Raw genomic sequence first — 26,703 nt, forward strand, 5'->3', positions numbered from 1 at the left:
TGCCAGTGGGACAAGATTTATCTTCTCATTACAAGCAAAAGAATCTTGTTCCACTGGCAGTTTTTTGTACTTATTTTATACTTATTTTAAGTGAAAATCTACTTGAAATAGGTGAAATTTGTTGTTTTTTCCAATGATGAGTCTTGTTTTAAGTGTAATGAGATTTTTTTTTTTACCAAAAATGAGACATTTTAACTGGAAATAAAACAAATATTCTTGTTAAGATTTTGAGTTTTTGCAGTGTAAAGTCTTTTTTGTTTTTATTATTACGATAGATTGTTCACTCTTGGGTTTATGTTGAGCTTTTATAACTCACCACCAGGGGGCACTGCTGCTCTTTCCACATATGGAGATATTTCTAATATTTCCACATATTCCAGAATTATAAACAATAAAATGATTCATCCATCTAAAACGAAAACTTAATTACATTTTCATGATTATTTCTGACTAAATATGAGTTGAGGTAAAAAGACATTTACTCCTAAACGGATGTCTGATATAAAAGGGTTAAATCCAAAGTGTGTCCTCTTCCTGGAATCTGATCCCGATGATCCTCCCTCTTCTTCCTGCTCTCCAACCTGCAGATCTGCAGCTTCAACACGGATCTCAACATCAGCTTTAGAATAAATCATGTGTCAAACGAGTTGTAAATTTAGTACAACTTGATTTTATACATGTGACTAAATAATACTGTTAATTTCATATTATGTATATAATATGAAAAACGTACACAAATATGTTGTAACTTTAGCTTGTATAGTTACAATAACAGCATGGATCATTTGAATTGAGTTGTTTTGACTTAATTTGTCGGATGAATTATCACGATAATCTGATGTACGTGCAGCTCAGATTTTAAAATGCATAAAGCCTTTTACAGTTTTCAGCTAACTAATTTGGATACCGCAATGTCGTATTGTATCGTGACTCAAGTATCGTGATGTGTATCCCACATCACACTCATTTCCTCATTCATTTGCAAACCAAATGTTCTTGTTTTCTAAATCATAAAAACATTTTAGGGGAAATAAAAGCAAACCGTATCTGACTGCACTGACTTCTGAAATCTTCAAGGTTTTTTGTTTAATGCTGCAGACATTAAAGTTTATAAAATGGTGACAGATGGTTGGCTGTTCAGTTTCTGACGTGTTGATGGTTGCGTTTCTTCTTTTGTCCTCGTTTCTCTGAAGTTTCTTCATGTTTTTCAGAGGAACGTTGTAAAAACTGAACATGCAAATATATCAAACTTGGACTAACCTCTGAACGGAGTAGATGGAGAGAGTTTAACAACATGGAGCTATAGATTAACTTTACAAAGAGAATGTGAGTGAAGAAGAAACAGACGGGGAAAAAGGACGTGTGAGAGAGGCTTTGTAGATGAACAAAATAAACTGTCACGTTTAAAGAAACTTCAGCAAATACTAACAGCTCTTTATTTGCACCGTGGAGACGGCAAGTTATCAACAGCAACAAATAATACGATTTTAAGAAGGAACAGGGATTCAAACAAACTCATTGCAGAAATTTAAATAAAAAGTATACAACCACATCGTTCCCTCTGCGTCAAGTTGACGGAGAAGCATAAATCCGGGTTGAACCTGCAACCCTTGTGGGGAGGGGATTAGGCTCATCAGCCACAGGAGGTGGTGGTTGGACTTCTGTGGGTCAGACAGGAGTGGACAGCTGCCCCCGGAGGACTACAACATTCAATTTCAATTCAATTTTATTTATATAGCGTCTAATACAACAGAGTTGTCTCTAGACGCTTTCCAGAGACCCATACCCAGAACATGACACCCGAGCAGTTATTACATAAACAATGGCAGGTAAAAACTCCCCTAGTGGGAGAAAAACCTTAAGCCAAACAGTGGCAAGGAAAAACTCTCCTTTAAGAGGGAAGAAACCTTGAGCAGGACCAGGCTCGTAAGGGGGGACCCTCCTGCCGAGGGCCAGACTGGTGGGTCAGGGATGGCAACAGCACAGCAGGCAGGTGGAAGCAGCAACGGGATGACCAGGGGTGGGGACCGCAGGCCAGCACGCAGCTCCCGAAGCTCCGGCCCAATCATCAAGTCCCAGGTTGGGGTGCAGGGTCGGGGAAAGGTTGAAAAGGGGGAGGGCCAGGGAGAGGAGTCTTGAGGGACGAACCTTCTCCCCCGCCCAAAAGGGGCCGTTACCCTGCCCCCCTCACTCCCACATGAGCTTCATTTGTCACGAGTCACCAGACTTCTCCTCCGGGTGAATTTTCATGTGACTCAGCAAATCAATTCTGCGGCTAAAACCTTTTTTGCACTTCTTGCACAAATACGGCTTCTCGTCCATGTGCGTGGTTATGTGCTGTTTAAGAGTTGATAATTGAGTAAAGGTTTTGCTGCAGGTGTTGCACAGGTACGGCCTTTCGCCCGTGTGGATCCTCGAGTGAATCACCAGGGTTGAACGTTCTGTGTAACTTTTTCCACATGTTTTGCAGATGTAGGGCTTCTCGCCCGTGTGCGTGTATATGTGGCTTTTAAGATGTGATGATTTAGTAAAGGTTTTGCTGCAAGTGTTGCACAGGTATGGCTTTTCGCCGGTGTGGGTCCTCGAGTGATCCACCAGGTGGGAACGTTGCCTGTAACTTTTTCCACATGTTTTGCAGATGTAGGGCTTCTCACCCGTGTGCGTGATTATGTGGCTTTTAAGATGTGATGATTTAGTAAAGGTTTTGCTGCAAATGTTGCACAGGTACGGCCTTTCGCCAGTGTGGATCTTCATGTGATCCATTAAATTACAACTTTTACTGAACTCTTTCCTGCAAGTGCTGCAAGAAAATACCTTCTTCCCCGTGTGGGTCCTGGTCAGCTTTGATTTACAGTTGCTGTCTGACGGGACAGCAGCATCTTCGTGGTCACCGTGTCGTCTCATTGGCTCCGGATCTGCAGTTTTACTGGAGTCTGAGCGTAAACTTTCAGTCCCTTCCTCATCTTTGTTTTGAGCTTCAGTAGAAGTGTGCAACAGCAGCTGGCCACAGTTTGGTCCTGGTTCACCATTTTCAACTTTCACAACAGCAACATTGACAAATGAGATATCCATCTCTACGTCCTCGTGCTTCATATCATGACGACTGGAGTCTTCCTCCAGTTCTGTAGTCTGTGGATGCCCTGGTTCCTCCTGGTCCGGGCTGCAGCTCCTCTCCAGGTTATCCAGGTGCTGGTCACTGAAAACCCCGTCCTCCTCCACCTTACAAACATTTTCTTGTTGGGGGTCTGGAATTACAAAAAGGGACAAAAAGATAGGATTTTAACAAGTCAAAAGTGCTTCCCAGTGTTTGGTTGTATTTGTGAGGTTTAAACTTTGTCCTGAATCTTCAGTCTTCCTCTTCATCTATGTTGTAGGTATTTGAAAACAAGTGCATTACTCTGTGTGACCATTAGGCGGCACTGTGACTGTACTCTTGTGTTCTGCGTTGGTATCGAGACAGTTGAAGAATAAAGTTGTTGTTCTAGAAATGGCTTCTTCCGCGTCATATATAACGATCTAACTACAAGTACTGCATATGATCACCTATATGAACATCCTCCAACCGTCGTGTTTTTTGCCAGTGTCATCTCACATCTTACTAGTTCTAGTTCTAAGTTATAGAGTGTATAACAAAATAAATGTTGACCGGTTTGAGAAGCAGGTTGATGACATCCTATGGCAGTGGTTCTCAACTCCGGTCCTCGGGACCCCCTGCCCTGCATGTCTTAGATGTTTCCCTGCATCAACACACCGTGATAAAAGTACCTGTGTCATCAACACAACTGTCCAGACTTTGATGACAAGCTGGTGACGACTGTTAATTAGAATCAGGTGTGTTGATGCAGGGAAACAACTAAAACATGCAGGGCAGGGGGTCCCGAGGACCGGAGTTGAGAACCACTGGCCTATGGGATGATGGATACACCCATGATGATGTTGAACAAGCATATCAGTCATTTTTCAAGTCTTTCAACTCTGTATTCAACAGGTGCTTTCCTCTTGTCAGCAAAAAAGCAAACCAGGTCTCTGCATTTAGAAAACCCTGGTTTACACCAGATCTCCATAAGTCTCTGAAAGTTAAGAATAGATTGTATAAGAAATTCATCAGTAATCCATCCCCAATTAATATAGCAAATTATAAGACATTTCGTAACAATTATAATCATCTTGTTAGAACTGCCAAGAAAAAGTAATTTTCCGACAAATTCAATGAGGCTTCTAATAACTAATAAAAACTACCTGGGGAGTCATTAACCAGCTTCTAAATATGAATAAGTCTACAGCCAATCTTCCATCTCAATTTGTTGATGAAAATCGAGTCAACTCTGACCCATCTGACATTGCATATGTTTTTAACAATTATTTTGTTAATATTGGTACAGTTCTTTCAGAAAGGATAACTCCTATAGCCGGGTCTCCATCTGAGTTTCTGACAGGTTCCCATCCTTCTATTCAGAGCTTCAAGCCTCCTACAGAGAAGGAAATCTTGGACATAATGATGTGCCTGAAAGACTCAGCTGCTGGTCATGATGAGGTCAGATCTAACTTAATTATGAAAACTAGACATTCAATTGCTAAGCCTTTGACCCATATTTTCACCACATCTCTAGAAACTGGAATAATATCCAATGACTTTGGATATTATTGCCAAAGTAGTCCCTGTTTACAAATCTGGACACCATAGTGTATTTAGTAACTACCGGCCCATTTCTGTTCTCCCATGTTTCTTAAAGATCCTGGAAAAATTGGTCTATAACAGAATGATGAAACATTTGCAGGACTGTAATATACTGTATAAACACCAATATGGATTTAGGAAAAATTATTCTACAGAAATGGCTTTACTTCAATTGGTTGATAAAATTCACACTGCAATCAATAAAAATGAATACACTTTGGGAATCTTTCTTGATTTATCCAAAGCTTTTGACACAGTTAATTTTGATATTCTTCTTCAAAAATTACTACACTATGAATTTGCTGGAATCACTCATGTGTGGCTTTTCAATTATATTCATAACCGTCAGCAATTTGTTATCATTGATGTTAAATCATCAGAGAGGGCCACCTTAAAATGCGGGGTCCCGCAGGGGTCTATACTAGGGCCCCTGTTATTTTTGATTCATATAAATGATTTGGCCGCAGCCTTGTCCTCCTTGTTTCCTGTACTTTTTGCCGATGATACAAACGTATTTATTTCACATAATGATTTTTCATCTCTAATGGGAAAGGCTAATCACGATTTACAAAACATTTCAAAATGGTGTAATATTAACAAAATTCACTGAATATAAAAAAAATCTAATTTTATTATATTTGCATCAAAAAATAAAATATATTGTAAATCTAACACTGGTCTGTCTATAGGAGACGACCCGCTCACTCAGGTTACATCAACAACCTTCCTTGGTGTAATTATCCATGAAAGTTTAAGCTGGAAAAACCACATCAACCATATCTGTAAAAAAATATCTAAATCTATTGGTATTATTGGCAAATTCCGTAGTTTGGCGAATGAAAATTGTCTCCCAACTCTTTATTATAGCTTGATATATCCATATCTCATTTACTGTAATATTATTTGGGGAGCTACCTACAACACACATCTTCATAAACTTCATATGTTGTAAAAATGATTCTGCAGGATTGCCACACACAGTAATTGGTCTGCTCATTCTGCCCCTCTTTTCAAACAACTCAATATTTTACCCATCTTTAAGTTAAATACATAACCTGCAATTTTATTTTCAAAGTATTGTTCCTGCCAGTTTCATTTTCTTTGCCATGTAAAGATTTTTTTCAGTTCAACAGTGATATGAACCATTTTAATACAAGACAGGCTAATCATTTAAATCTCCTGAAGTTCCGTACTGGTTTGTGTCAGTTCTCCATCAGATACAGTTATGGAACACCTACAGCAATCTCGTCTACCTCTACTTCATTCAATCATTTTAAACGTAAACTCAGGACACATTTAATTGATCAAATTACCTAATGATATTTCTAGATGTGTTATTTTTTTCTTTAATCATGTAGAAACCATGTATTCTATTCATGCTGCTGTTTATTTGCTTTGTCTTTGTTTTTAGACTGCAATCATGTATTCTGCATATTTTAAATCTTTGTACAATATTTTGCTGTATTTTACAGGTAGAGGCCTCGTATAAGCCCCTTGGGCTTTTTGCCTCAACTGAGCACTACTGCGGTCCAGCCAGCCGTCATTCGTATTTACGTGGTCAAATCAGCCGCTCCTAAATGTTCATGTGCTCCTATTTCAGCCTTTACGGTAAATGAATGAACGCGGCTCAGAAACGGAAAGATATGAAGTTCTGAGTTTGAGATAATGCAGATAGGTTTTTTTCATATACCCATACTTCCACTGTAATATTTACACGCTATAACTGTAAAAGAAAAGGATGAAACACTTTTCTTTTAGATCTTAACTTCAAACACCTTTTCTAAAAAGGTCAGTCTCCTTTTTCGCTTAAGGTTCTGTTTTGCAGGGACTATAACAATGAATTCTACTATAATTTTACCCAATACCCCATATAGCCCTCGTCACAAATACAATTAATACAGGCACAGTGAATTTCAAACAATTTTACTGTGGAAAAATAGAAATATTAACATCTAAACTTCAAACACCTTCCTTTTCTAAAAAAGTAATTTGACTTTTTTGCTTCAGGTTCTGTTTTTTCACAGACCATTAAAATGAATTCTCCCATAATTTCAACCAATACCCCATATAGCCCTCTTCATAACTAGAATCACTACAGGCACAATGAACTTCAAACAATTTTACTGTACAATTATTTAAATATTAAGGTGTAAACTTCAAACAATTTACTTTTCTACAAAAGTCAATCGCCTTTTCTGCTTCACGTTCTGTTTTGCAGAGACTATAAAAATGAATTCTCCCATAATTTCACCCAATACCTCATATACCTCTCTTCTAGGGCTGGGCGATTATACGATCTCGATTTGTGATCGCGATCAAATTAAGTTCGATCACGGTGATCAGCTGTGGGTATACTTTCTCGATCACGTGCAAAACATGCTGCAGGAAAGTGCATGACAACCAATCACAACCCGCTTTCCCTGCACCGCGCTGTCTGCCTTAATTGATCATGCGCATGACATGCCACGGCAAGTTGCATGACCATAGGAGCACATTTTCTTTTAGTTAAAACTGTAGCGGGGACAGATGTTTAGAGAAACCTATGTATGTACCGGGTGAAGGCTGATTCATGGTTCCGCGTTACAACAACGCAGAGCCTACGCCGTAGGCTACGGCGTAGGCTCTGCGTCGATTTAAGGCGGAACCATAATTCAGGCTTTAGGGGAACATATCGGAGAACAACCAGAAGAATATAGAGTGGATTAAAAATAAAGGTTAAGCACTGAGCTACATGTGTCTCCCGTCTGGGCCATTGCAGACTCATTGCCTAAATGTAGTCCGGGCGTAATACTTGCTTTGAGCTGGTGAAATTAAACGAAAAAAAAGTGCTGTGTTAATTCACAATTCTGCAGATTTTGCATTTCACTTCCCTCTAGGAAGTACAACTGTTTGTTTACATTTTGAATATTGACTATGGTGGAGATTTTGGTGGCTGCTAAAATAATTTAATGTGAACTGTCAGAGTTGTTTCTGTTTGTTTGACTATCCATGTTGCATATGAATACCTATGTTAAACAATATTAGTGGCTTGATATTCTGTGCACTGTTTTTGTTCACAGTTCTGCAGGTTTTACAGTTCACTCACTTGCACTTTTTTGGTTGGTTTACATTTTAAATGATCATAAAAACAATTTTTGTCTGCTAAAACTACTTGAAACTTTTTTAAACTGCTTAAGACTACCTGTTTGTTGTGCCATTTTCTATATGGCTCTTGTTAAAACATGCTATTTGCTTTATTTGTTAAAAAAAAAACTAATCTCTGGTTTCTTTCTATTTTATTCCAGAAGGGAGGGGGGATCTTCCGATTTAAAAAATTGTGATTAAAAATCGAGATCATTCAATATGGGAAAAAAAATCGTGATCAATTTTTTTGCCATATCGCCCAGCCCTACTCTCTTCACAACTGCAGTCACTACAAGCATGCTTAATTTCAAACAATTTTACTGTAGAAATATTAAGGCGTAAACTTCAAACACTACTTTTCTACAAAGGTCAGCTGATTTTGTTGCAGAGACTGTAAAAATGAATAATTCCATAATTTCACCCAATACCTTATATACCTCTCTTCAGGACTACAATCACTGCAAGTATGCTTAATTTCAAACAATTTTACTGTAAAAATATTGAAATATTAAGATCTGAACTTCAAACTTTTCACTACAGGTCTGCTCAATTTCACATTCACTGTACTTTTATAATCCACACAGAATCACAGGCTCAGTCCCGTCACCACAATCGCCTCATTGTTTTATAATCATCCTTAAGCACACTATGTGGATATTTGATTTAGTTTTAGAATTCATTTTTACAGTCTCTGCAACAAAGGCGACTGACCTTTGTAGAAAATTAGTGTTTGAAGTTTAAATGTTAATATTTCAATTTTTCCATAGTAAAATTGTTTGAATTTCACTGTGCTTGTAGTGATTGTAGTTCTGAAGAGGGCTATATGAGGTATTGGGTGAAATTATGGGAGAATTCATTTTTATAGTCTCTGCAAAACAGAACCTGAAGTAAAAAAAAAAAAAGAAGTGTTTTCCTCTTCCTTTTCTTTTACAGTAAGAGTGTGTAAATATTACGGTGGAAGTATGGGAGTAATCAAGTTAATGAAAAAAATATATGAAAAAAACATCTGCATTATCTCAAATGAAATAGGAGCACATGAACATTTAGGAGCGGCTGATTTGACCGCAGCTGCTTGAGCTGGGGAGTTTCCCATTTAGTTGGTTTGCTTCATCACCACGGCTTTTAACTGGAAACAAAGGGATCTTGTAGGAGTCATACTCATGTGTTCATTCATTCAACTTTCCAGGGTTACGTACCGACTCTGTGGAGTCTGATTTCAGGTTTCCAGGCGAGGTCCAACAGTCTGCGCTGACGGTCGAGCTCTTCTTCATACTCCAAGATGCTTTTTTCAAACACTGACAATATTTCTACAGCAGCTGCTGTTAGTCGCTGACCGATAAACTCTCTCAGATGATTCACCTTAGACATTGTTGAAGAGGAAAAAGAAAGGAAACAACAGAACCGTCCTCTCCTTCTTCTTCTCTAGGTTTAATGGCGGATCACAACCAACGTTATTAGGTTCTACCGCCACCTGCTGTACCGGAGTGTGTAACATCAGGATCATTATTACACCAGGTTACAGTCTAACTTAAAGGGGGGGAAAAAAAGGAAATACCTAAATAAAATGAGATAATCACATTTAAATCTTATTATCTATCCCTGCATCTTTAAGAAAGACAAGGATTTTCTTATAACAATCCCTCATCACCTCACTCCTCCCTAATAACCTACTAAACTCCATTCCCGTCCCAGCTCGTACATCCTGTCTCTTAAAGCGTTCCTTTCTACCTCATACTTGCCACATTTAAGAATCACATGCTCTACATTCTCTGTGACATCACACTCATCACATTTATCAGACACGGACTTTGACATTAAATACAGAGTTGATTTTAAACTAGTATGACCTAATCTTAATCTAGAAATGATGACTTCCTCTCTCCTACACTTTCCTTTGAAAACCTTCACGTTAATTGACTTCTGTATGTTATAAAAATGTCTCCCTTTTACACCGTTGTCCCACACCTTCTGCCATGAATCCCTCACTGCCTTTCTAATTCATGATTTTGCTTCACCTTTACCAAAAGGAATTTCCATAATTACCTCACTACTCAATTTCAATGCTCTTTTAGCAATATTGTCTGCTTTCTCATTGCCATCAACACCCATGTGGGCAGGAACCCAACAAACCTGCACAGTAATTCCAGTTCTGCATAACTTCCACAACACCATTAATATTTCCAACACTAGATCTTCTCTTGTTGTTTTATTTGAAGTCAAACTCTGAAGGGCTGCAGTGGAGTCTGAACAAATGACATAGTTCCTTCTCGCAGTTACAGTAATTATTTCATTTACCAACGAAAGTAATTAGAACAAAATGCATACAACATTCTTTCCATCACTGGTTTACTACGACTTCTGTCATTTAGCAGACGCTTTTATCCAAAGTGATTTACATCTGAGAAAACAACACAAGCAAGAAGGTTTAGACAGAGTTTTATTTTTTCCGACACAATGAGAGCTGACGCAATTTATATGATAAGCTTCTGATTGTTAATATCCATATATAAAATAAAAATATTTTTTAATTAATGTGTTCTTTATTTTTTGTTATAAAACATTTATGTTGTTAAGAAAGTTTTATTGCAATGGGCTTCAAAATAATACACATGGTAAGTCTTTGAGACATTAAAACATTTAAATATCAAACTGATCAAACTGATTTTGGTGTGAAATATATAGATATACAAGACTCATTTAAAGCTGCAGTTTCCAACATTTAACCACTAGAGGGAATAAAGATCCCAAACTAACCCCCAAACTCAGAATGACGGTTCATTCATGCATGAATCCCCCACAGGTTTTCTGCAGGGGTTTGAAGCCTCTTTTTCCTCGTATTGTGGCAGGTTGGAATTATATAAAGCAAGAAGTTTAATGCGTAATTAGGGGCGTGGCCTTTTGATTGGCATTAATTTGTCCAACCTATAAATAAATACTTTTTCTAAGATCTTAGAAAATGTTGGGAGTAAAGAATCAGGCCTGTAATTAGTGAATTGGTGTCTGTCTCCAGTTCTGTACAGTGGGATGACTTTTGCAGTTTTCATTTTTTTTTGTAAATGTCCCAGTTCTGAGCGACTGATTACAGCTGTATGTCAGTTAACAATCCATCAATAACCTTTTTCACTATTGTCATATCACCACAGTCAGTTGACACCTTGTTTTTACATTTACTTACAATATCTATGATTTCTCTCTCCTCCACAGCTGTGAGAAACATTGAATCTGGATTTCTACTTATTAATGTTTCCTTCCATCCATCAGCTGATCCAGGATCACACATTTTTCTGCCAGCTTTGGTCCAACACTCACAAAATACCTGTTAAAATGATTAACCACCTCATTCATATCATTAATGACTTCATCGTTATTGGTTAAATATTGTGGATAATTAGTCTGTCTTGAACTTTTCCTAATGGCATCATTCAATATATTCCAAATACCTTTAACGTTATTTTTAGTCCTTATTCATGAAGGAATTCATGTCCCTCTCCATGAAGGCAAGTGGTCTCGGCTCTGAAACAGCAAAGTCCTCCCTCCATTATCATATTATTATTTTTATTATTATTGTAATTATTATTACAAAAGTGCATCTCCACTCGTTGAGTTTGCACTTTGAAAGAGATGGAAAATGGACTGGTACCAAAAGCCAGGCTTGTTGCACAAGGTTTTGAGGAACTGCAAATTTCTGCTACAGAAGGAATCTCCAACCTGTGCTTCAGTCTCTGAGGCTCCTTGTGGCAGGAAGTTATCAAAAACAATGGACACTGCATTTGATGGACATAAAATCTGCCTTCTTTCATGGACTAGAAATGTGGAGACATTTTTTATTATTATCATTAAGATAGATTGTTCACTCTTGGGTTTATGTTGAGCTTTTATAACTCACCACCAGGGGGCACTGCTGCTCTTTCTACATATGGAGAGTGTAATATTCCAGAATTATAAACAATAAAATGATTCATCCATCTAAAATGAAAACTTAATTACATTTTTCATGATTATTTCTGACTAAATATGAGTTGAGGTAAAAAGACATTTACTCCTAAACAGATGTCTGATATAAAAGGGTTAAATCCAAAGTCTGTCCTCTTCCTGGAATCTGATCCCGATGATCCTCCCTCTTCTTCCTGCTCTCCAACCTGCAGATCTGCAGCTTCAACACGGATCTCAACATCAGCTTTAGAATAAATCATGTGTCAGTCGAGTTGTAAATCTAGTACAACTTGATTTTATACATTTTGTAGAATCCCCGACTGATGACGGTTGACTCTTTAACTGATGGTTCATGGATGTTTTTATTCCTTCAATGTAAAATCACTGCAAACACACTGTAAGAGCTATAAAGAAATAAAATAAAACAATGTTACTCTTACTACATACAAGTTTCATCCAACTCAAATACAATGTCAATGTCAATGTCAATTTTATTTATATAGCACATTTAAAAACGACGAGGTCGACCAAACTGCTGTACAGTATACAGTAAAATGAAACAATACCAAAAGAAAATACAGTACAAAGTGTAGAAACAATAAAATCACTAACATGTTAGAATGATCAATAAAATAGTAATAAAAAATAGAAAATAGAAAATAGACGGCAAAGAACAGACACACAAAGTGCACAATCACTTCTCACAGATGTAGGCAACTAATTTACCGTACACCAAAAGCCAAAGAAAATAAATAGGTTTTCAAAAAAGACTTAAAAAGATACACCAACACAGCAGCTCGCTGGGTCGGCAAAACAGTTAACCACAATACATGACAGTAACAGACAACCGAACTCAATATATACATAAATACTGTATATCATTTACAAAGAAAACAAACCTTGTATCAGCCAGGTGCTTTTTGTGTCGGTTAGGCACACTTTAGCACTCCCAACACTAGTTTAGTCTTGCAGAAAACGTTTCTACAGCCTTTAAACATTAACCGTTAAAGACCTGAGCGCTGATGTTTACAAGTTTACAAGAGATGCCTTCAAAATAAAAGCACTAAATATTGGTCTTAATATATAACAAAATAAAAGCCTGGCTCCAAACAATGCCAATAAGAAAACAAACACAAAAACACATTTACAGAAATACTCATATTAAAGGTCATCTACACATTTGATTAAATATTGTTAAAATTTCATATTATGTAAATAATATGAAAAACGTACACAAATATGTCATAACTTCAGCTTGCGTAATTACAATAACACAGCATGGATCATTTGAATTGCATGTTTTGACTTAGTTTGTCCCATGAATTATCACGATAATCTGATGTACGTGCAGCTCAGATCTTAAAATGCATCAGAGCCTTTAACAGTTTCCAGCGAACAATGTATAACAATACAATATATTGCAAAATTTGGATACCGCAATATCGTATTGTATCGTGATGTATATCTCACATCACACTCATTTCCTCATTCATTTGCAAACCAAATGTTTTATCTAAATCAATACCAACATTTTAAAGGGGAAATAAAAGCAAACCGTATCTGACTGCACTGACTTCTGAAATCTTAAAGGTTTTTTGTTTAATGCTGCAGACATCAAAATTTATAAAATGGTGACTGATGGATGGTTGTTCTGTTTCTGACATGTTGATGGTTGCGTTTCTTCTTTTGTCCTTGTTTCTCTGAAGTTTCTTCATGTTTTTCAGTTTAACAACATGGAGCTGCAGATTAACTTTACAAAGACAATGTGAGTGAAGAAGAAACAGACAAGAAAGAGAATGTGTGAGAGAGGCTTTGTAGATTAACAAAATAAACTGTCACGTTTAAAGAAACTTCAGCAAATATTAACAGCTCTTTATTTGCACCGTTGAGATGGCAAGTTACCAACAGCAACAAATAATACGATTTTAAGAAGGAACAGGGATTCAAACAAACTCAATGCAGAACTTTAAAAAAAGTACACAACCATATCGTTCCTTCTGCGTCAAGTTGACGGAGAAGCATAAATCCGGGTTGAACCTGCAACCCTTGTGGGGAGGGGATTAGGCTCATCAGCCACAGGAGGTGGTGGTTGGACTTCTGCGGGTTCTTCTTCTGTGGGTCAGACAGGAGTGGACAGCTGCCCCCGGAGGACGACAACATGAGCTTCATTTGTCACGAGTCACCAGACTTCTCCTCCGGGTGATTTTTCATGTGACTCAGCAAATCAATTCTGCGGCTAAACGCCTTGCACAAATATCGCTCTTTGCCCGTGTGCGTGGTTATGTGCCGTTTAAGATGTGATGATTTAGTAAAGGTTTTCCCGCAGGTGTTGCAATGGTACGGCCTTTCGCCAGTGTGGATCCTTGAGTGAACCAGCAGGCTGGAATGTTCTTTGTAACTTTTTCCACATGTTTTGCAGATGTAGGGCTTCTCGCCCGTGTGCGTGGTTATGTGCCGTTTAAGAGCTGATGAATCAGTAAAGGTTTTCCCACAGGTGTTGCACAGGTAAGGCCTTTCGCCGGTGTGGGTCCTTGAGTGAACCAGCAGGCTGGAACGTTCTGTGTAACTTTTTCCACATGTTTTGCATATGTAGGGCTTTTCGCCCGTGTGACTGGTTATGTGGCGTTTAAGATTCGATAATTTAGTAAAGCTTTTGCCGCAGGTGTTGCACAGGTACGGCCTTTCGCCAGTGTGGATCTTCATGTGATCTATTAAAATACTACTTCTACTGAACTCTTTCTTGCAAGTGCTGCAAGAAAATACCTTCTTCCCCATGTGGGTCTTGGTCAGCTTTGATTTACAGTTGCTGTCTGACGGGACAGCAGCATCTTCGTGGTCACCGTGTCGTCTCATTGGCTCCGGATCTGCAGTTTTACTGGAGTCTGAGCGTAAACTTTCAGTCCCTTCCTCATCGTTGTTTTGAGCTTCAGGAGAAGTGTGCAACCGCAGTTGGCCACAGTTTGGTCCTGGTTCACCATTTTCAACTTTCACATCAGCGACATTAACCAATGAGACATCCACCTCTACGTCCTCATGCTTAATCTCCTGACCGCTGGAGTTTTCCTCCGGTTCTGTAGTCTGTGGATGCCCTGGTTCCTCCTGGTCCGGGCTGCAGCTCTTCTCCAGGTTATCGAGGTGCTGGTCACTGAAAAACCCGTCCTCCTCCACCTTACAAACATTTTCTTGTGGGGGGTCTGGAATAACAAAAAGATAGGATTTTAACAAGTCAAAAGTGTTTCCCAGTGTTGATTGTTTGGTTGTATTTGTGAGGTTTAAAGTTTGTCCTGAACCTTTGGTCTTCCCCTTCATCTATGTAGTATATTTGAAAACAAGTGCATTACTCTGTGTGACCATTAGGCGGCACTGTGACTGTACTCTTGTGTTACTGCGTTGGTATCGAGACAGTTGAAGAATAAAGTTGTTGCTCTAGAAATGGCTTCTTCCGCGTCATATATAACATGGTGTCAGAGTAAAAACTTGAAGTAAAACAAAGATAGGAAGACAAAATGGAGCAAATGAAACCTCCAACCTCATTAAGTGTAGAAGGAAATCTAGCGGAAAATTGGAGAGTCTGAATCCAGAGATTTGAACTGTTTCTTGTCGCCAGCAGAATCGGCGAAAAGTCTGATGCAGTAAAAAGAGCCACGTTCCTACATGTGGCCGGGGACGAAGCAATTAAAGGTATATAAAACCTTTGACTTTGATGAAGACGTAGATGACTATGATACATTGAAAGAACTTTTTCGCCAACATTGTGAGCCAAGGAAAATTGTGACATATTTGAGGCACCTGTTTGTTATTTGAGTGCAAGGAAAATCAGAGACAGAGATGCATGTGTGACTGATTTAAAAAAACAAAGTGAAAGACGAGTATGAGCACCTCACCAACTCACTGATACGAGATAGAATCGTGTGTGGAATCACAGATGACCAAGTGAGAGGACGACTACTGAGAGAACCGGACCTCACGCTAAATAAAGCCATAGACATTTGCAGAGCCAGTGGGTTGAGTCGGAGTCAGCTAAAAGGTCTACATGAAGAGGTTGAAATTCCTGTCAATAAAGTCACTAAGATAAAACAATGTGACAAACAGAAAGACAGTGGTGCCACAGCACAGAATGTAAAGATGTGAACTCAAGGAAACTGCACAAGATGCAGCTACAGGCATGAGCCAAGGAAGTGCCCTGCCTACAGACAAGTGTGCAAAGCCTGCCACGGGAAAAATCACTATGCCAAAATGTGCAACCCACGCAAGCACACAAATAATCATAAAGTGCAACATATAAACAAGGCTGAGGCAGATGATCAGGACTTCTTTATTGGCACAATCCAAGCAGAAAAACAAGTCGCACAAATTGATGCAGTGGACGCAAAGAAAGAAAAGTGGCTTGAAGATCTGATTGTCAACACGAAAGTCTTGAAAGTCAGGCTGGACACTGGGACTGATTGCAACGTAATTTCTATGAAAGACCTCAGAAAGCTGAGACTGGATAAAAAGGTGAGAAAATCTCACTCCAAGCTTGTTGCTAATGCAGGACACCACATTCCAGCTTAAGGTAAAGTCATGTTGACATGTCAGTACAAAGATAAAAAGTATGACATGGAGTTTGAGGTCATAAAGAACAATTCACGTCTGCCGTCTGTCGGGCCCCCTACTATCCACTAGCCAGTGACAACTTGGAAAGGTCCCTGTGTGGGAGAATTCTGATGCATTGTGGTTGCAGCTGATGGTGATGATGATGATGATGGTTATGAGGATGATGATGATGGTGATGGTGATGATGATGACAATGATGATGATGGTGATGAGGATGGGGATGATGATGAGGATGATGATGGTTATGAGGATGATGATGGTTATGAGGATGATGATGGTGATGAGGATGAGGATGATGATGATGGTTATGAGGATGATGATGGTGATGAGGATGAGGATGATGATGATGGTTATGAGGATGATGATGGTGATGAGGATGAGGATGATGATGATGGTTATGAGGATGATGATGGTTATGAGGATGATGATGATGGTGAGGATGATGATGGTGAGGATGATGATGGTTATGAGGATGATGATGATGGTGATGAGGATGATGATTATGAGGATGATGATGATGATGATGATTATGAGGATGATGATGATTATGAGGATGATGATGATGGTTATGAGGATGATGATGATGGTGAGGATGATGATGGTGAGGATGATGATGACGACGATGACGACGACGACGATGATGAGGATGAGGATGATGATGATGGTGATGGTGAGGATGATGAGGATGATGATGGTGATGATGATGATGATGATGGTGGTGATGATGAGGATGATGATGATGATGGTGGTGATGGTGAGGATGATGAGGATGATGATGGTGATGATGATGATGATGATGGTGATGATGAGAATGATGATGGTGAGGATGATGATGATGATGATGGTGATGATGATGGTGATGATGAGAATGATGATGGTGAGGATGATGATGATGATGATGATGATGGTGGTGATGATGAGGATGATGATGGTGATGATGGTGAGGATGATGATGATGATGATGGTGGTGATGGTGAGGATGATGGTGAGGATGATGATGATGATGATGATGATGGTGATGATGGTGAGGATGATGATGATGATGGTGATGATGGTGAGGATGATGATGATGATGATGGTGGTGATGGTGAGGATGATGAGGATGATGATGGTGAGGATGATGAGGATGATGATGGTGATGATGATGATGGTGGTGATGATGAGGATGATGATGGTGGTGATGGTGAGGATGATGATGGTGAGGATGATGAGGATGATGATGATGCTGATGATGATGGTGGTGATGATGAGGATGATGATGGTGATGATGATGGTGAGGATGATGATGATGGTGGTGATGATGAGGATGATGATGGTGATGATGATGGTGAGGATGATGGTGATGATGAGGATGATGATGGTGAGGATGATGATGATGATGATGATGCCTCTCAGTGATGCATGGCGGGTGACGAAGCTGGTCACTGAAGGAGCTGTCCATGGTGCTTACGGAGCTCTCCATTGTGCTGGTGGAGCTGTCCATGGTGCTGGTGGAGCTGTCCATGGTGCTGATGGAGCTGTCCGTGGTGCTGGTGGAGCTGTCCATGGTACTGGTGGAGCTGTCCATGGTGCTGGTGGAGCTGTCCGTGGTGCTGGTGGAGCTGTCCATGGTACTGGTGGAGCTGTCCATGGTGCTGATGGAGCTGTCCCTGGTTCTGATGGAGCTGTCCATGGCGCTGATGGAGCTGTCCGTGGTGCTGGTGGAGCTGTCCATGGAGCTGGTGGATGACTAGTACTACTACAGTACAGGACAGAGCCCGCTTTCCTCACCTTTTCCAGTCTGTTCCTTTCTACTGCTGTGATGCTGCTGCTCCAGCAGATCACAACATAAACGATAAAAGTACCAGTTGTAGTACCTGTAGTACCAGTTATAGTTCCAGTAGAACCACTTGTTGTACCAGTTATAGTACCAGTAGTACCAGTTATAGTACCAGTAGTACCACTTGTAGTACCAGTCATAGTACCAGTAGTACCAGTTATAGTATCAATTGTAGTACCAGTTATAGTACCAGTAGTACCAGTAGTACCAGTTATAGTACCAGTTAAAGAACCAGTAGAACCAGTTATAGTACCAGTTATAGTACTAGTAGTACCAGTTGTAGTACCAGTTATAGTACCAGTAGAACCAGTTATAGTACCGGTAGTAGTTCCAGTTATAGTACCAGTAGTACCAGTTATCGTACCAGTCACAGTACCAGTATAAGTACCAGTTATAGTACTAGTTGTAGTACCAGTTGTAGTACCACTACTACAAGTACTGCATATGAACTCCTACATGAACATCCTCCAACGATCGGGTTTTTTGCCAGTGTCATCTCACATCTTACACGGAGCCACTGTGATCTGCATCTTTTCTACTAAATAAACGATTAAGTCTAAAGAAATGTATGGATCTGGTTAAATACAAAACAGCGCAAATAATGTTCAAAGCAAGGAATAATCTACTACCAGAAAATATCAGAGGAATGTTCACTGAGAGAAAAAGGGGCTATAATCTAAGGGGAGAACTACATTTTAGAAAACATAAAGTAGGAACAACAATGTGCAGCATGTGCATATGGAACTGTGGAGACTCTGTGGAACAGTTTGGAGCTGGAAATGAAAAGGTACTAACATAAATCTGTTTAAAAAGAAATACAAAAAAATTAGAGGTATATGGAAGAGGAAATGGGGTAACGAGTGTGAGAAACAAATAAAATAGGGAAAAATGGTATATTATACTTGCTTAAGATATGTTTAGATATTTATGTGGATATTTATGTAGTATATATTATATGTTGAGAGGGATAGTTATAATTATGTAATATATGTTATATATTTATTAGGTTTGTAGCATATATATATTTATAGGGATATTTATGTAGTTATATAGTGTATATTTATATAGATTTATAAAATATTTGTATTTTCTATATATTGATATAATATTCATGTAATATTTATATTTTCTATATACTTATATGGATAATTATGTGGTAATAGGCATGTTTTACATAGTATTTATATAGACTATATTTATATGGATATTGTGTAGATATAATAATAGCAATAATGTAAATTCATAGAGTTATAAAGGGGTAGGAACTAGGAAAAAGTGTAGACTTCTTCCTACTCCTTTTTTCCAACATATGTGAATATGAAGATGTTAATGTTTATTTTTTATATACATGTTCGAAATAAAAATGGATTCATTCATAAAGTGTGAAATATCAGTGTGGTCCAGAGTGTGAATGGAGCATGAAAGGCAGCACCAAGTAAACAGAACAACAAGTTAGTTCGGGATGTTTCCGAATCCCACATCAGCAGCTGCTTGAGCTGGGGAGTTTCCCATTTAGTTGGTTTGCTTCATCACCACGGCTTTTAACTGGAAACAAAGGGATCTTGTAGGAGTCATACTCATGTGTTCATTCATTCAACTTTCCAGGGTTACGTACCGACTCTGTGGAGTCTGATTTCAGGTTTCCAGGCGAGGTCCAACAGTCTGCGCTGACGGTCGAGCTCTTCTTCATACTCCAAGATGCTTTTTTCAAACACTGACAATATTTCTACAGCAGCTGCTGTTAGTCGCTGACCGATAAACTCTCTCAGATGATTCACCTTAGACATTGTTGAAGAGGAAAAAGAAAGGAAACAACAGAACCGTCCTCTCCTTCTTCTTCTCTAGGTTTAATGGCGGATCACAACCAACGTTATTAGGTTCTACCGCCACCTGCTGTACCGGAGTGTGTAACATCAGGATCATTATTACACCAGGTTACAGTCTAACTTAAAGGGGGAAAAAAGGAAATACCTAAATAAAATAAGATAACCACATTTAAATCTTATTATCTATCCCTGCATCTTTAAGGACATGATCAGCAATATTAAAATAATAAAAGGCTTGCAATATTTCAGTTTATTTGTAATGAATCCAGAATGTATGACATTTTTGTTTTTTTAATTGCATTACAGAAAATAAAGAACTTTATCACAATATTCAAATTTTCTGAGAAAGTCTTGTATGATAAGCTTCTGAATGTTAATATCAATAAAAAAAAAGAAAATGTTTTTTAATTCATGTGTACTTAATTATTTGTCATAAAACATTTATGTTGTTAAGAAACTTTTATTGCAATGGGCTTCAAAATGATACACATGGTAAGTCTTTCAGACATTAAAACATTTAAATATCAAACTTAGTTTAGTTCAGCGCTTCCAGTCGGTGGATTTATTATTGACGTGCACATGCAGGACTCATGAGTCACCGTTTGGCATTAAAATAAAAAAGTAAGTTAAGTCAGAGGGAAGGTAAACTTCGGATGGTACGACCAGAGGGAACACAGGGAAGGAAATGAGGATCAATTAACATGATTTTGGTGTGAAATATATAGATATACAAGACTCATTTAAAGCTGCAGTTTCCAACATTTAACCACTAGAGGGAATAAAGATCCCAAACTAACCCCCAAACTCAGAATGACGGTTCATTCATGCATGAATCACCCACAGGTTTTCTGCAGGGGTTTGAAGCCTCTTTTTCCTCGTATTGTGGCAGGTTGGAATTATATAAAGCAAGAAGTTTAATGCGTAATTAGGGGCGTGGCCTTTTGATTGGCATTAATTTGTCCAACCTGTAAATAAATACTTTTTCTAAGATCTTAGAAAATGTTGGGAGTAAAGAATCAGGCCTGTAATTAGTGAATTGGTGTCTGTCTCCAGTTCTGTACAGTGGGATGACTTTTGCAGTTTTCATTTGTTTTTGTAAATGTCCCAGTTCTGAGTGACTGATTACAGCTGTATGTCAGTTAACAATCCATCAATAACCTTTTTGACTATTGTCATATCACCACAGTCAGTTGACACCTTGTTTTTACATTTACTTACAATATCTATGATTTCTCTCTCCTCCACAGCTGTGAGAAACATTGAATCTGGATTTCTACTTATTAATGTTTCCTTCCATCCATCAGCTGATCCAGGATCACACATTTTTCACAACCAACGTTATTAGGTTCTACCGCCACCTGCTGTACCGGAGTGTGTAACATCAGGATCATTATTACACCAGGTTACAGTCTAACTTAAAGGGGGAAAAAAGGAAATACCTAAATAAAATAAGATAACCACATTTAAATCTTATTATCTATCCCTGAATCTTTAAGAAAGACAAGGATTTCCTTATAACAATCCCTCATCACCTCACTCCTCCCTAATAACCTACTAAACTCCATTCCCGTCCCAGCTCGTACATCCTGTCTCTTAAAGCGTTCCTTTCTACCTCATACTTGCCAAATTTAAGAATCACATGCTCTACATTCTCTGTGACATCACACTCATCACATTTATCAGACACGGACTTTGACATTAAATACAGAGTTGATTTTAAACTAGTATGACCTAATCTTAATCTAGAAATGATGACTTCCTCTCTCCTACACTTTCCTTTGAAAACCTTCACGTTAATTGACTTCTGTATGTTATAGAAATGTCTCCCTTTTACACCGTTGTCCCACACCTTCTGCCATGAATCCCTCACTGCCTTTCTAATTCATGATTTTGCTTCACCTTTACCAAAAGGAATTTCCATAATTACCTCACTACTCAATTTCAATGCTCTTTTAGCAATATTGTCTGCTTTCTCATTGCCATCAACACCCATGTGGGCAGGAACCCAACAAAACTGCACAGTAATTCCAGTTCTGTATAACCTCCACAATACCATTAATATTTCCAACACTAGATCTTCTCTTGTTGTTTTCTTTGAAGTCAAACTCTGAAGGGCTGCAGTGGAGTCTGAACAAATGACATAGTTCATTCTCCCAGTTACAGTCAGTATTTCATTTACCAACGGAAGTAATTAGAACAAAATGCATGCAACATTCTTTTCATCACTGGTTTACTACGACTTCTGTCATTTAGCAGACGCTTTTATCCAAAGTGATTTACATCTGAGAAAACAACACAAGCAAGAAGGTTTAGAAAGAGTTTTATTTTTTCCGACACAATGAGAGCTGACGCAATTTATATGATAAGCTTCTGATTGTTAATATCAATAAATAAAATAAAAATATCTTTTAATTCATGTGTTCTTTATTATTTGTCATAAAACATTTATGTTGTGAAGAAACTTTGATTGCAATGGGCTTCAAAATAATACACATGGTAAGTCTTTGAGACATTAAAACATTTAAATATCAAACTGATCAAACTATCAAACTGATTTTGGTGTGAAATATATAGATATACAAGACTCATTTAAAGCTGCAGTTTCCAACATTTAACCACTAGAGGGAATAAAGATCCCAAACTAACCCCCAAACTCAGAATGACGGTTCATTCATGCAGGAATCACCCACAGGTTTTCTGCAGGGGTTTGAAGCCTCTTTTTCCTCGTATTGTGGCAGGTTGGAATTATATAATGCAAGAAGTTTAATGCGTAATTAGGGGCGAGGCCTTTTGATTGGCATTAATTTGTCCAACCTGTAAATAAATACTTTTTCTAAGATTTTAGAAAATGTTGGGAGTAAAGAATCAGGCCTGTAATTAGTGAATTGGTGTCTGTCTCCAGTTCTGTACAGTGGGAGGACTTTTGCAGTTTTCTTTTTTTTTGGGAAACTTTAGCTTATATAGTTACAATAACACAGCATGGCTCATTTGAATTACATTGTTTTGACTTAGTTTGTCCCATGAATTATCACGATAATCTGATGTACGTGCAACTCAGATTTTAAAATGCATAGAGCCTTTTACAGTTGTCAGCAAACTATGGATAACATCACAATATATAACCTCTGAACGGAGTAGATGGAGAGAGTTTAACAACATGGAGCTGCAGATTAACTTTACAAATAGAATGTGAGTGAAGAAGAAACAGATGGGAAAAAGGACGTGTGAGAGAGGCTTTGTAGATGAACGAAATAAACTGTCACGTATAAAGAAACTTCAGCAAATACTAACAGCTCTTTATTTGCACCGTGTAGACGGCAAGATACCAACAGCAACAACATCTCTCCACGTGTCTCCAGTGTTGGCGTCGCTCCATTGGTTACCCATTCAGAATAAAATTCAGAATCCAATTTAAAATTTTATTACTTGCATATAAAGCCCAAAACGGCTTAGCTCCGCATTATTCGCAAGATCTGATAGTGCCTTATGTTCCTGTCAGAGCTCTCTGTTCTCAGAGTGCAGGTTTACTCGTAGTTCCTAGAGTATCCAAATGTAGATTTGGAGGGCTGGCATTCTGCTATCAGGCACCACTACTATGGAACCAACTTCCAATCTGGGTTAAGGAGGCTGACACCACCTCCACCTTCAAAACTAAACTTAAAACATTTCTGTTTAGTAAAGCCTATAGTTAGTGTTCAGTAAACCTCTAGCTGGTGTTGGTAAATCTCTAGGTAGTGTAAACTCTAGTGTGTTAGAGTCGCTCCTCTAGTTTCTTGTGCTAGCCCCCCCTTCTCTTCTCTTTTTTCTCTTTTGTCCATGTTGCAGCATCCTCTGCCGGTGGCGAAGAGCATCACTGAATGCAAAACACCGGATCCTGCAGTGTGGGAGTGAGGGGGGCAGGGTAACGGCCCCTTTTGGGCGGGGGAGAAAGTTCGTCCCTCAAGACTCCTCTCCCTGGCCCTGCCCCTTTTCAACCTTTCCCCGACCCTGCACCCCAACCTGGGACTTGATGATTGGGCCGGAGCTTCGGGAGCTGCATGCTGGCCTGCGGTCCCCACCCCGGGTCATCCCGTTGCTGCTTCCACCTGCCTGCTGTGCTGTTGCCATCCCTGACCCCCAGTCAGGCCCTCGGCAGGAGTCCCCCCTTATGAGCCTGGTCCTGCTCAAGGTTTCTTCCCTCCTAAAGGGGAGTTTTTTCTTGCCACTGTTTGGCTTAAGGAAACTCGTCCACGCTCTTATCTCCTCCAGGCTTGACTACTGCAACAGCCTGCTCATCGGTATCCCCAACAAACACCTTCGGAAACTCCAACTCATTCAGAACTGTGCTGCCCGAACTCTGATGAGAACCTGCAAATACGACCATATCACCCCTACTCTCCAGAAACTACACTGGCTTCCCATAACCGCAAGAATCCAATTCAAGATCGCCCTCATCACCCACCTCTGCATCTACAGCACTGCCCCTCAATACCTCAAAGACCTCCTGACCCCTCACTCATCCACCCGGAACCTCCGCTCACAAAAGACCAACCTCCTCTATCAGCCCCGCACACGACTCAGCTCCATGGGAGACCGAGCTTTCTGCTCCGCTGCCCCACGCATCTGGAACTCCCTCCCTGAACACTACGTCAACCCCAGTCTGTGGACACCTTCAAAAAGGGGCTTAAAACTTTCCTGTTCAGGAAGGCTTTCCCTGGTCTTTCTTAGATGTTTTTTACTATTTTTACGCTTTTTTTACTTCTCGTCTTTTATGTGTCCTGACTTTCCCTTGATTATGTAATGCACTTTGAGATTATACATGAAAAGTGCTCTACAAATAAAATGTATTATTATTATTATTATTATTATTAGGTTTTTCTCCCACTAGGGGAGTTTTTACCTGCCATTGTTTATGTAATAACTGCTCGGGGGTCATGTTCTGGGTATGGGTCTCTGGAAAGCGTATAGAGACAACTTTTGTTGTATTAGACGCTATATAAATAAAATTGAATTGAATTGAATTGAATACTAACTATTTTAAGAAGGAACAGGGATTCAAACAAACTCAATGCAGAACTTTAAAAAAAAAAAGTATACACATCGTTCCCTCTGGGTCAAGTTGACGGAGAAGCATAAATCCAGGTTGAACCTGCAACCCTTGTGGGGAGGGGATTAGGCTCATCAGCCACAGGAGGTGGTGGTTGGACTTCTGCGGGTTCTTCTTCTGTGGGTCAGACAGGAGTGGACAGCTGCCCCCGGAGGACGACAACATGAGCTTCATTTGTCACGAGTCACCAGACTTCTCCTCCGGGTGATTTTTCATGTGACTCAGCAAATCAATTCTGCCGCTAAAACCTTTGTTGCACGTCTTGCACAAATATAGCTTCTCGCCCATGTGCGTGGTTATGTGCCGTTTAAGAGTTGATGATTCAGTAAAGGTTTTTCCGCAGGTGTTGCACAGGTACGGCTTTTCGCCGGTGTGGGTCCTCGAGTGAACCACCAGGGTGGAACGTAGCCTGTAACTTTTTCCACATGTTTTGCAGATGTAGGGCTTCTCGCCCGTGTGCGTGGTTATGTGGCGTTTAAGAAGTGATGATTGAGTAAAGGCGTTGCCGCAGGTGTTGCACAGGTACGGCTTTTCGCCAGTGTGGATCCTCGAGTGAACCAGCAGGCCGGAACGTTCTGTGTACCTTTTTCCACATGTTTTGCAGATGTAAGGCTTCTGGCTCGTGTGCGTGGTTATGTGGCGTTTAAGATGTGATAATGAAGTAAAAGTTTTGCCGCAGGTGTTGCACAGGTATGGCCTTTCGCCGGTGTGGGTCCTCGAGTGAATCACCAGGCTGGAATTTTGCCTGTAACTTTTTCCACATGTTTTGCAGACATAGAGCTTCTCGCCCATGTGGATCATTTTATGCTTTTCGATTGTTGATAATTTTCTAAACGATTTTCCGCAGGTGTTGCACAAGTACGGCCTTTCGCCAGTGTGGATCTTCATGTGATCCATTAAAATACTACTTTTACTGAACTCTTTCCTGCAAGTGCTGCAAGAAAACACCTTCTTCCCCATGTGGGTCCTGGTCAGCTTTGATTTACAGTTGCTGTCTGACGGGACAGCAGCATCTTCGTGGTCACCGTGTCGTCTCATTGGCTCCGGATCTGCAGTTTTACTGGAGTCTGAGCATAAACTTTCAGTCCCATCCTCATCTGTGTATTGAGCTTCAGGAGAAGTGTGCAACACCAGCTGGCCACAGTTTGGTCCTGGCTCACCATTTTCAATTCTCACATCAGCGAGATTGACCAATGAGACATCCACCTCTACGTCCTCGTGCTTCATCTCCTGACCGCTGGAGTCTTCCTCCAGTTCTGTAGTCTATGGATGCCCTGGTTCCTCCTGGTCCGGGCTGCAGCTCCTCTCCAGGTTATCCAGGTGCTGGTCACTGAAAACCCCGTCCTCCTCCACCTTACAAACATTTTCTTGTGGGGGGTCTGGAATTACAAAAAGGGACAAAACGATTGGATTTTAACAAGTCAAAAGTGCTTCCCATTGTTTATTGTATTTGAGTTTGTTTGAGTTTGAGTTTATTCACAATACCAGAATAATAATTATAATAATACAATTGAATCAAACGGGTAGAGTGAATGGGTCCCCCAAGGAAGCTAGGAAAGCTTATAGGTGGGGGCCCATAGTTCATGTAAGGGTGAGGGTACAGTCAATGGTATAAGCAGTTACCATCCGTAAAGAGATGGTG

General features: G+C 39.5%; 2 protein-coding genes across 2 annotated transcripts; both read right to left on the reverse strand.

The window, feature by feature from the left end:
- Positions 1 to 1,983: 1,983 nt before the first annotated feature.
- On the reverse strand, positions 1,984 to 3,228 carry LOC133440428 (zinc finger protein 239-like). Its single transcript, XM_061717686.1, has one exon. It carries the CDS (start codon positions 3,091 to 3,093, stop codon positions 2,212 to 2,214), a length of 882 nt encoding a protein of 293 aa, XP_061573670.1. The 5' UTR covers positions 3,094 to 3,228; the 3' UTR covers positions 1,984 to 2,211.
- A 10,507-nt stretch (positions 3,229 to 13,735) lies between these two features.
- LOC133440410 (zinc finger protein ZFP2-like) lies at positions 13,736 to 26,201 on the reverse strand. The gene is made up of 2 exons (XM_061717669.1): positions 25,354 to 26,201; positions 13,736 to 14,345 (listed from the first exon to the last, which is right to left on the reverse strand). Exons 1-2 carry the CDS (start codon positions 26,097 to 26,099, stop codon positions 13,907 to 13,909), a joined length of 1,185 nt encoding a protein of 394 aa, XP_061573653.1. The 5' UTR covers positions 26,100 to 26,201; the 3' UTR covers positions 13,736 to 13,906.
- Positions 26,202 to 26,703: the final 502 nt, after the last annotated feature.

The sequence above is a fragment of the Cololabis saira genome, chromosome 3 (genome assembly GCF_033807715.1).
Source record: "Cololabis saira isolate AMF1-May2022 chromosome 3, fColSai1.1, whole genome shotgun sequence".
NCBI lineage: Eukaryota > Metazoa > Chordata > Actinopteri > Beloniformes > Belonidae > Cololabis > Cololabis saira.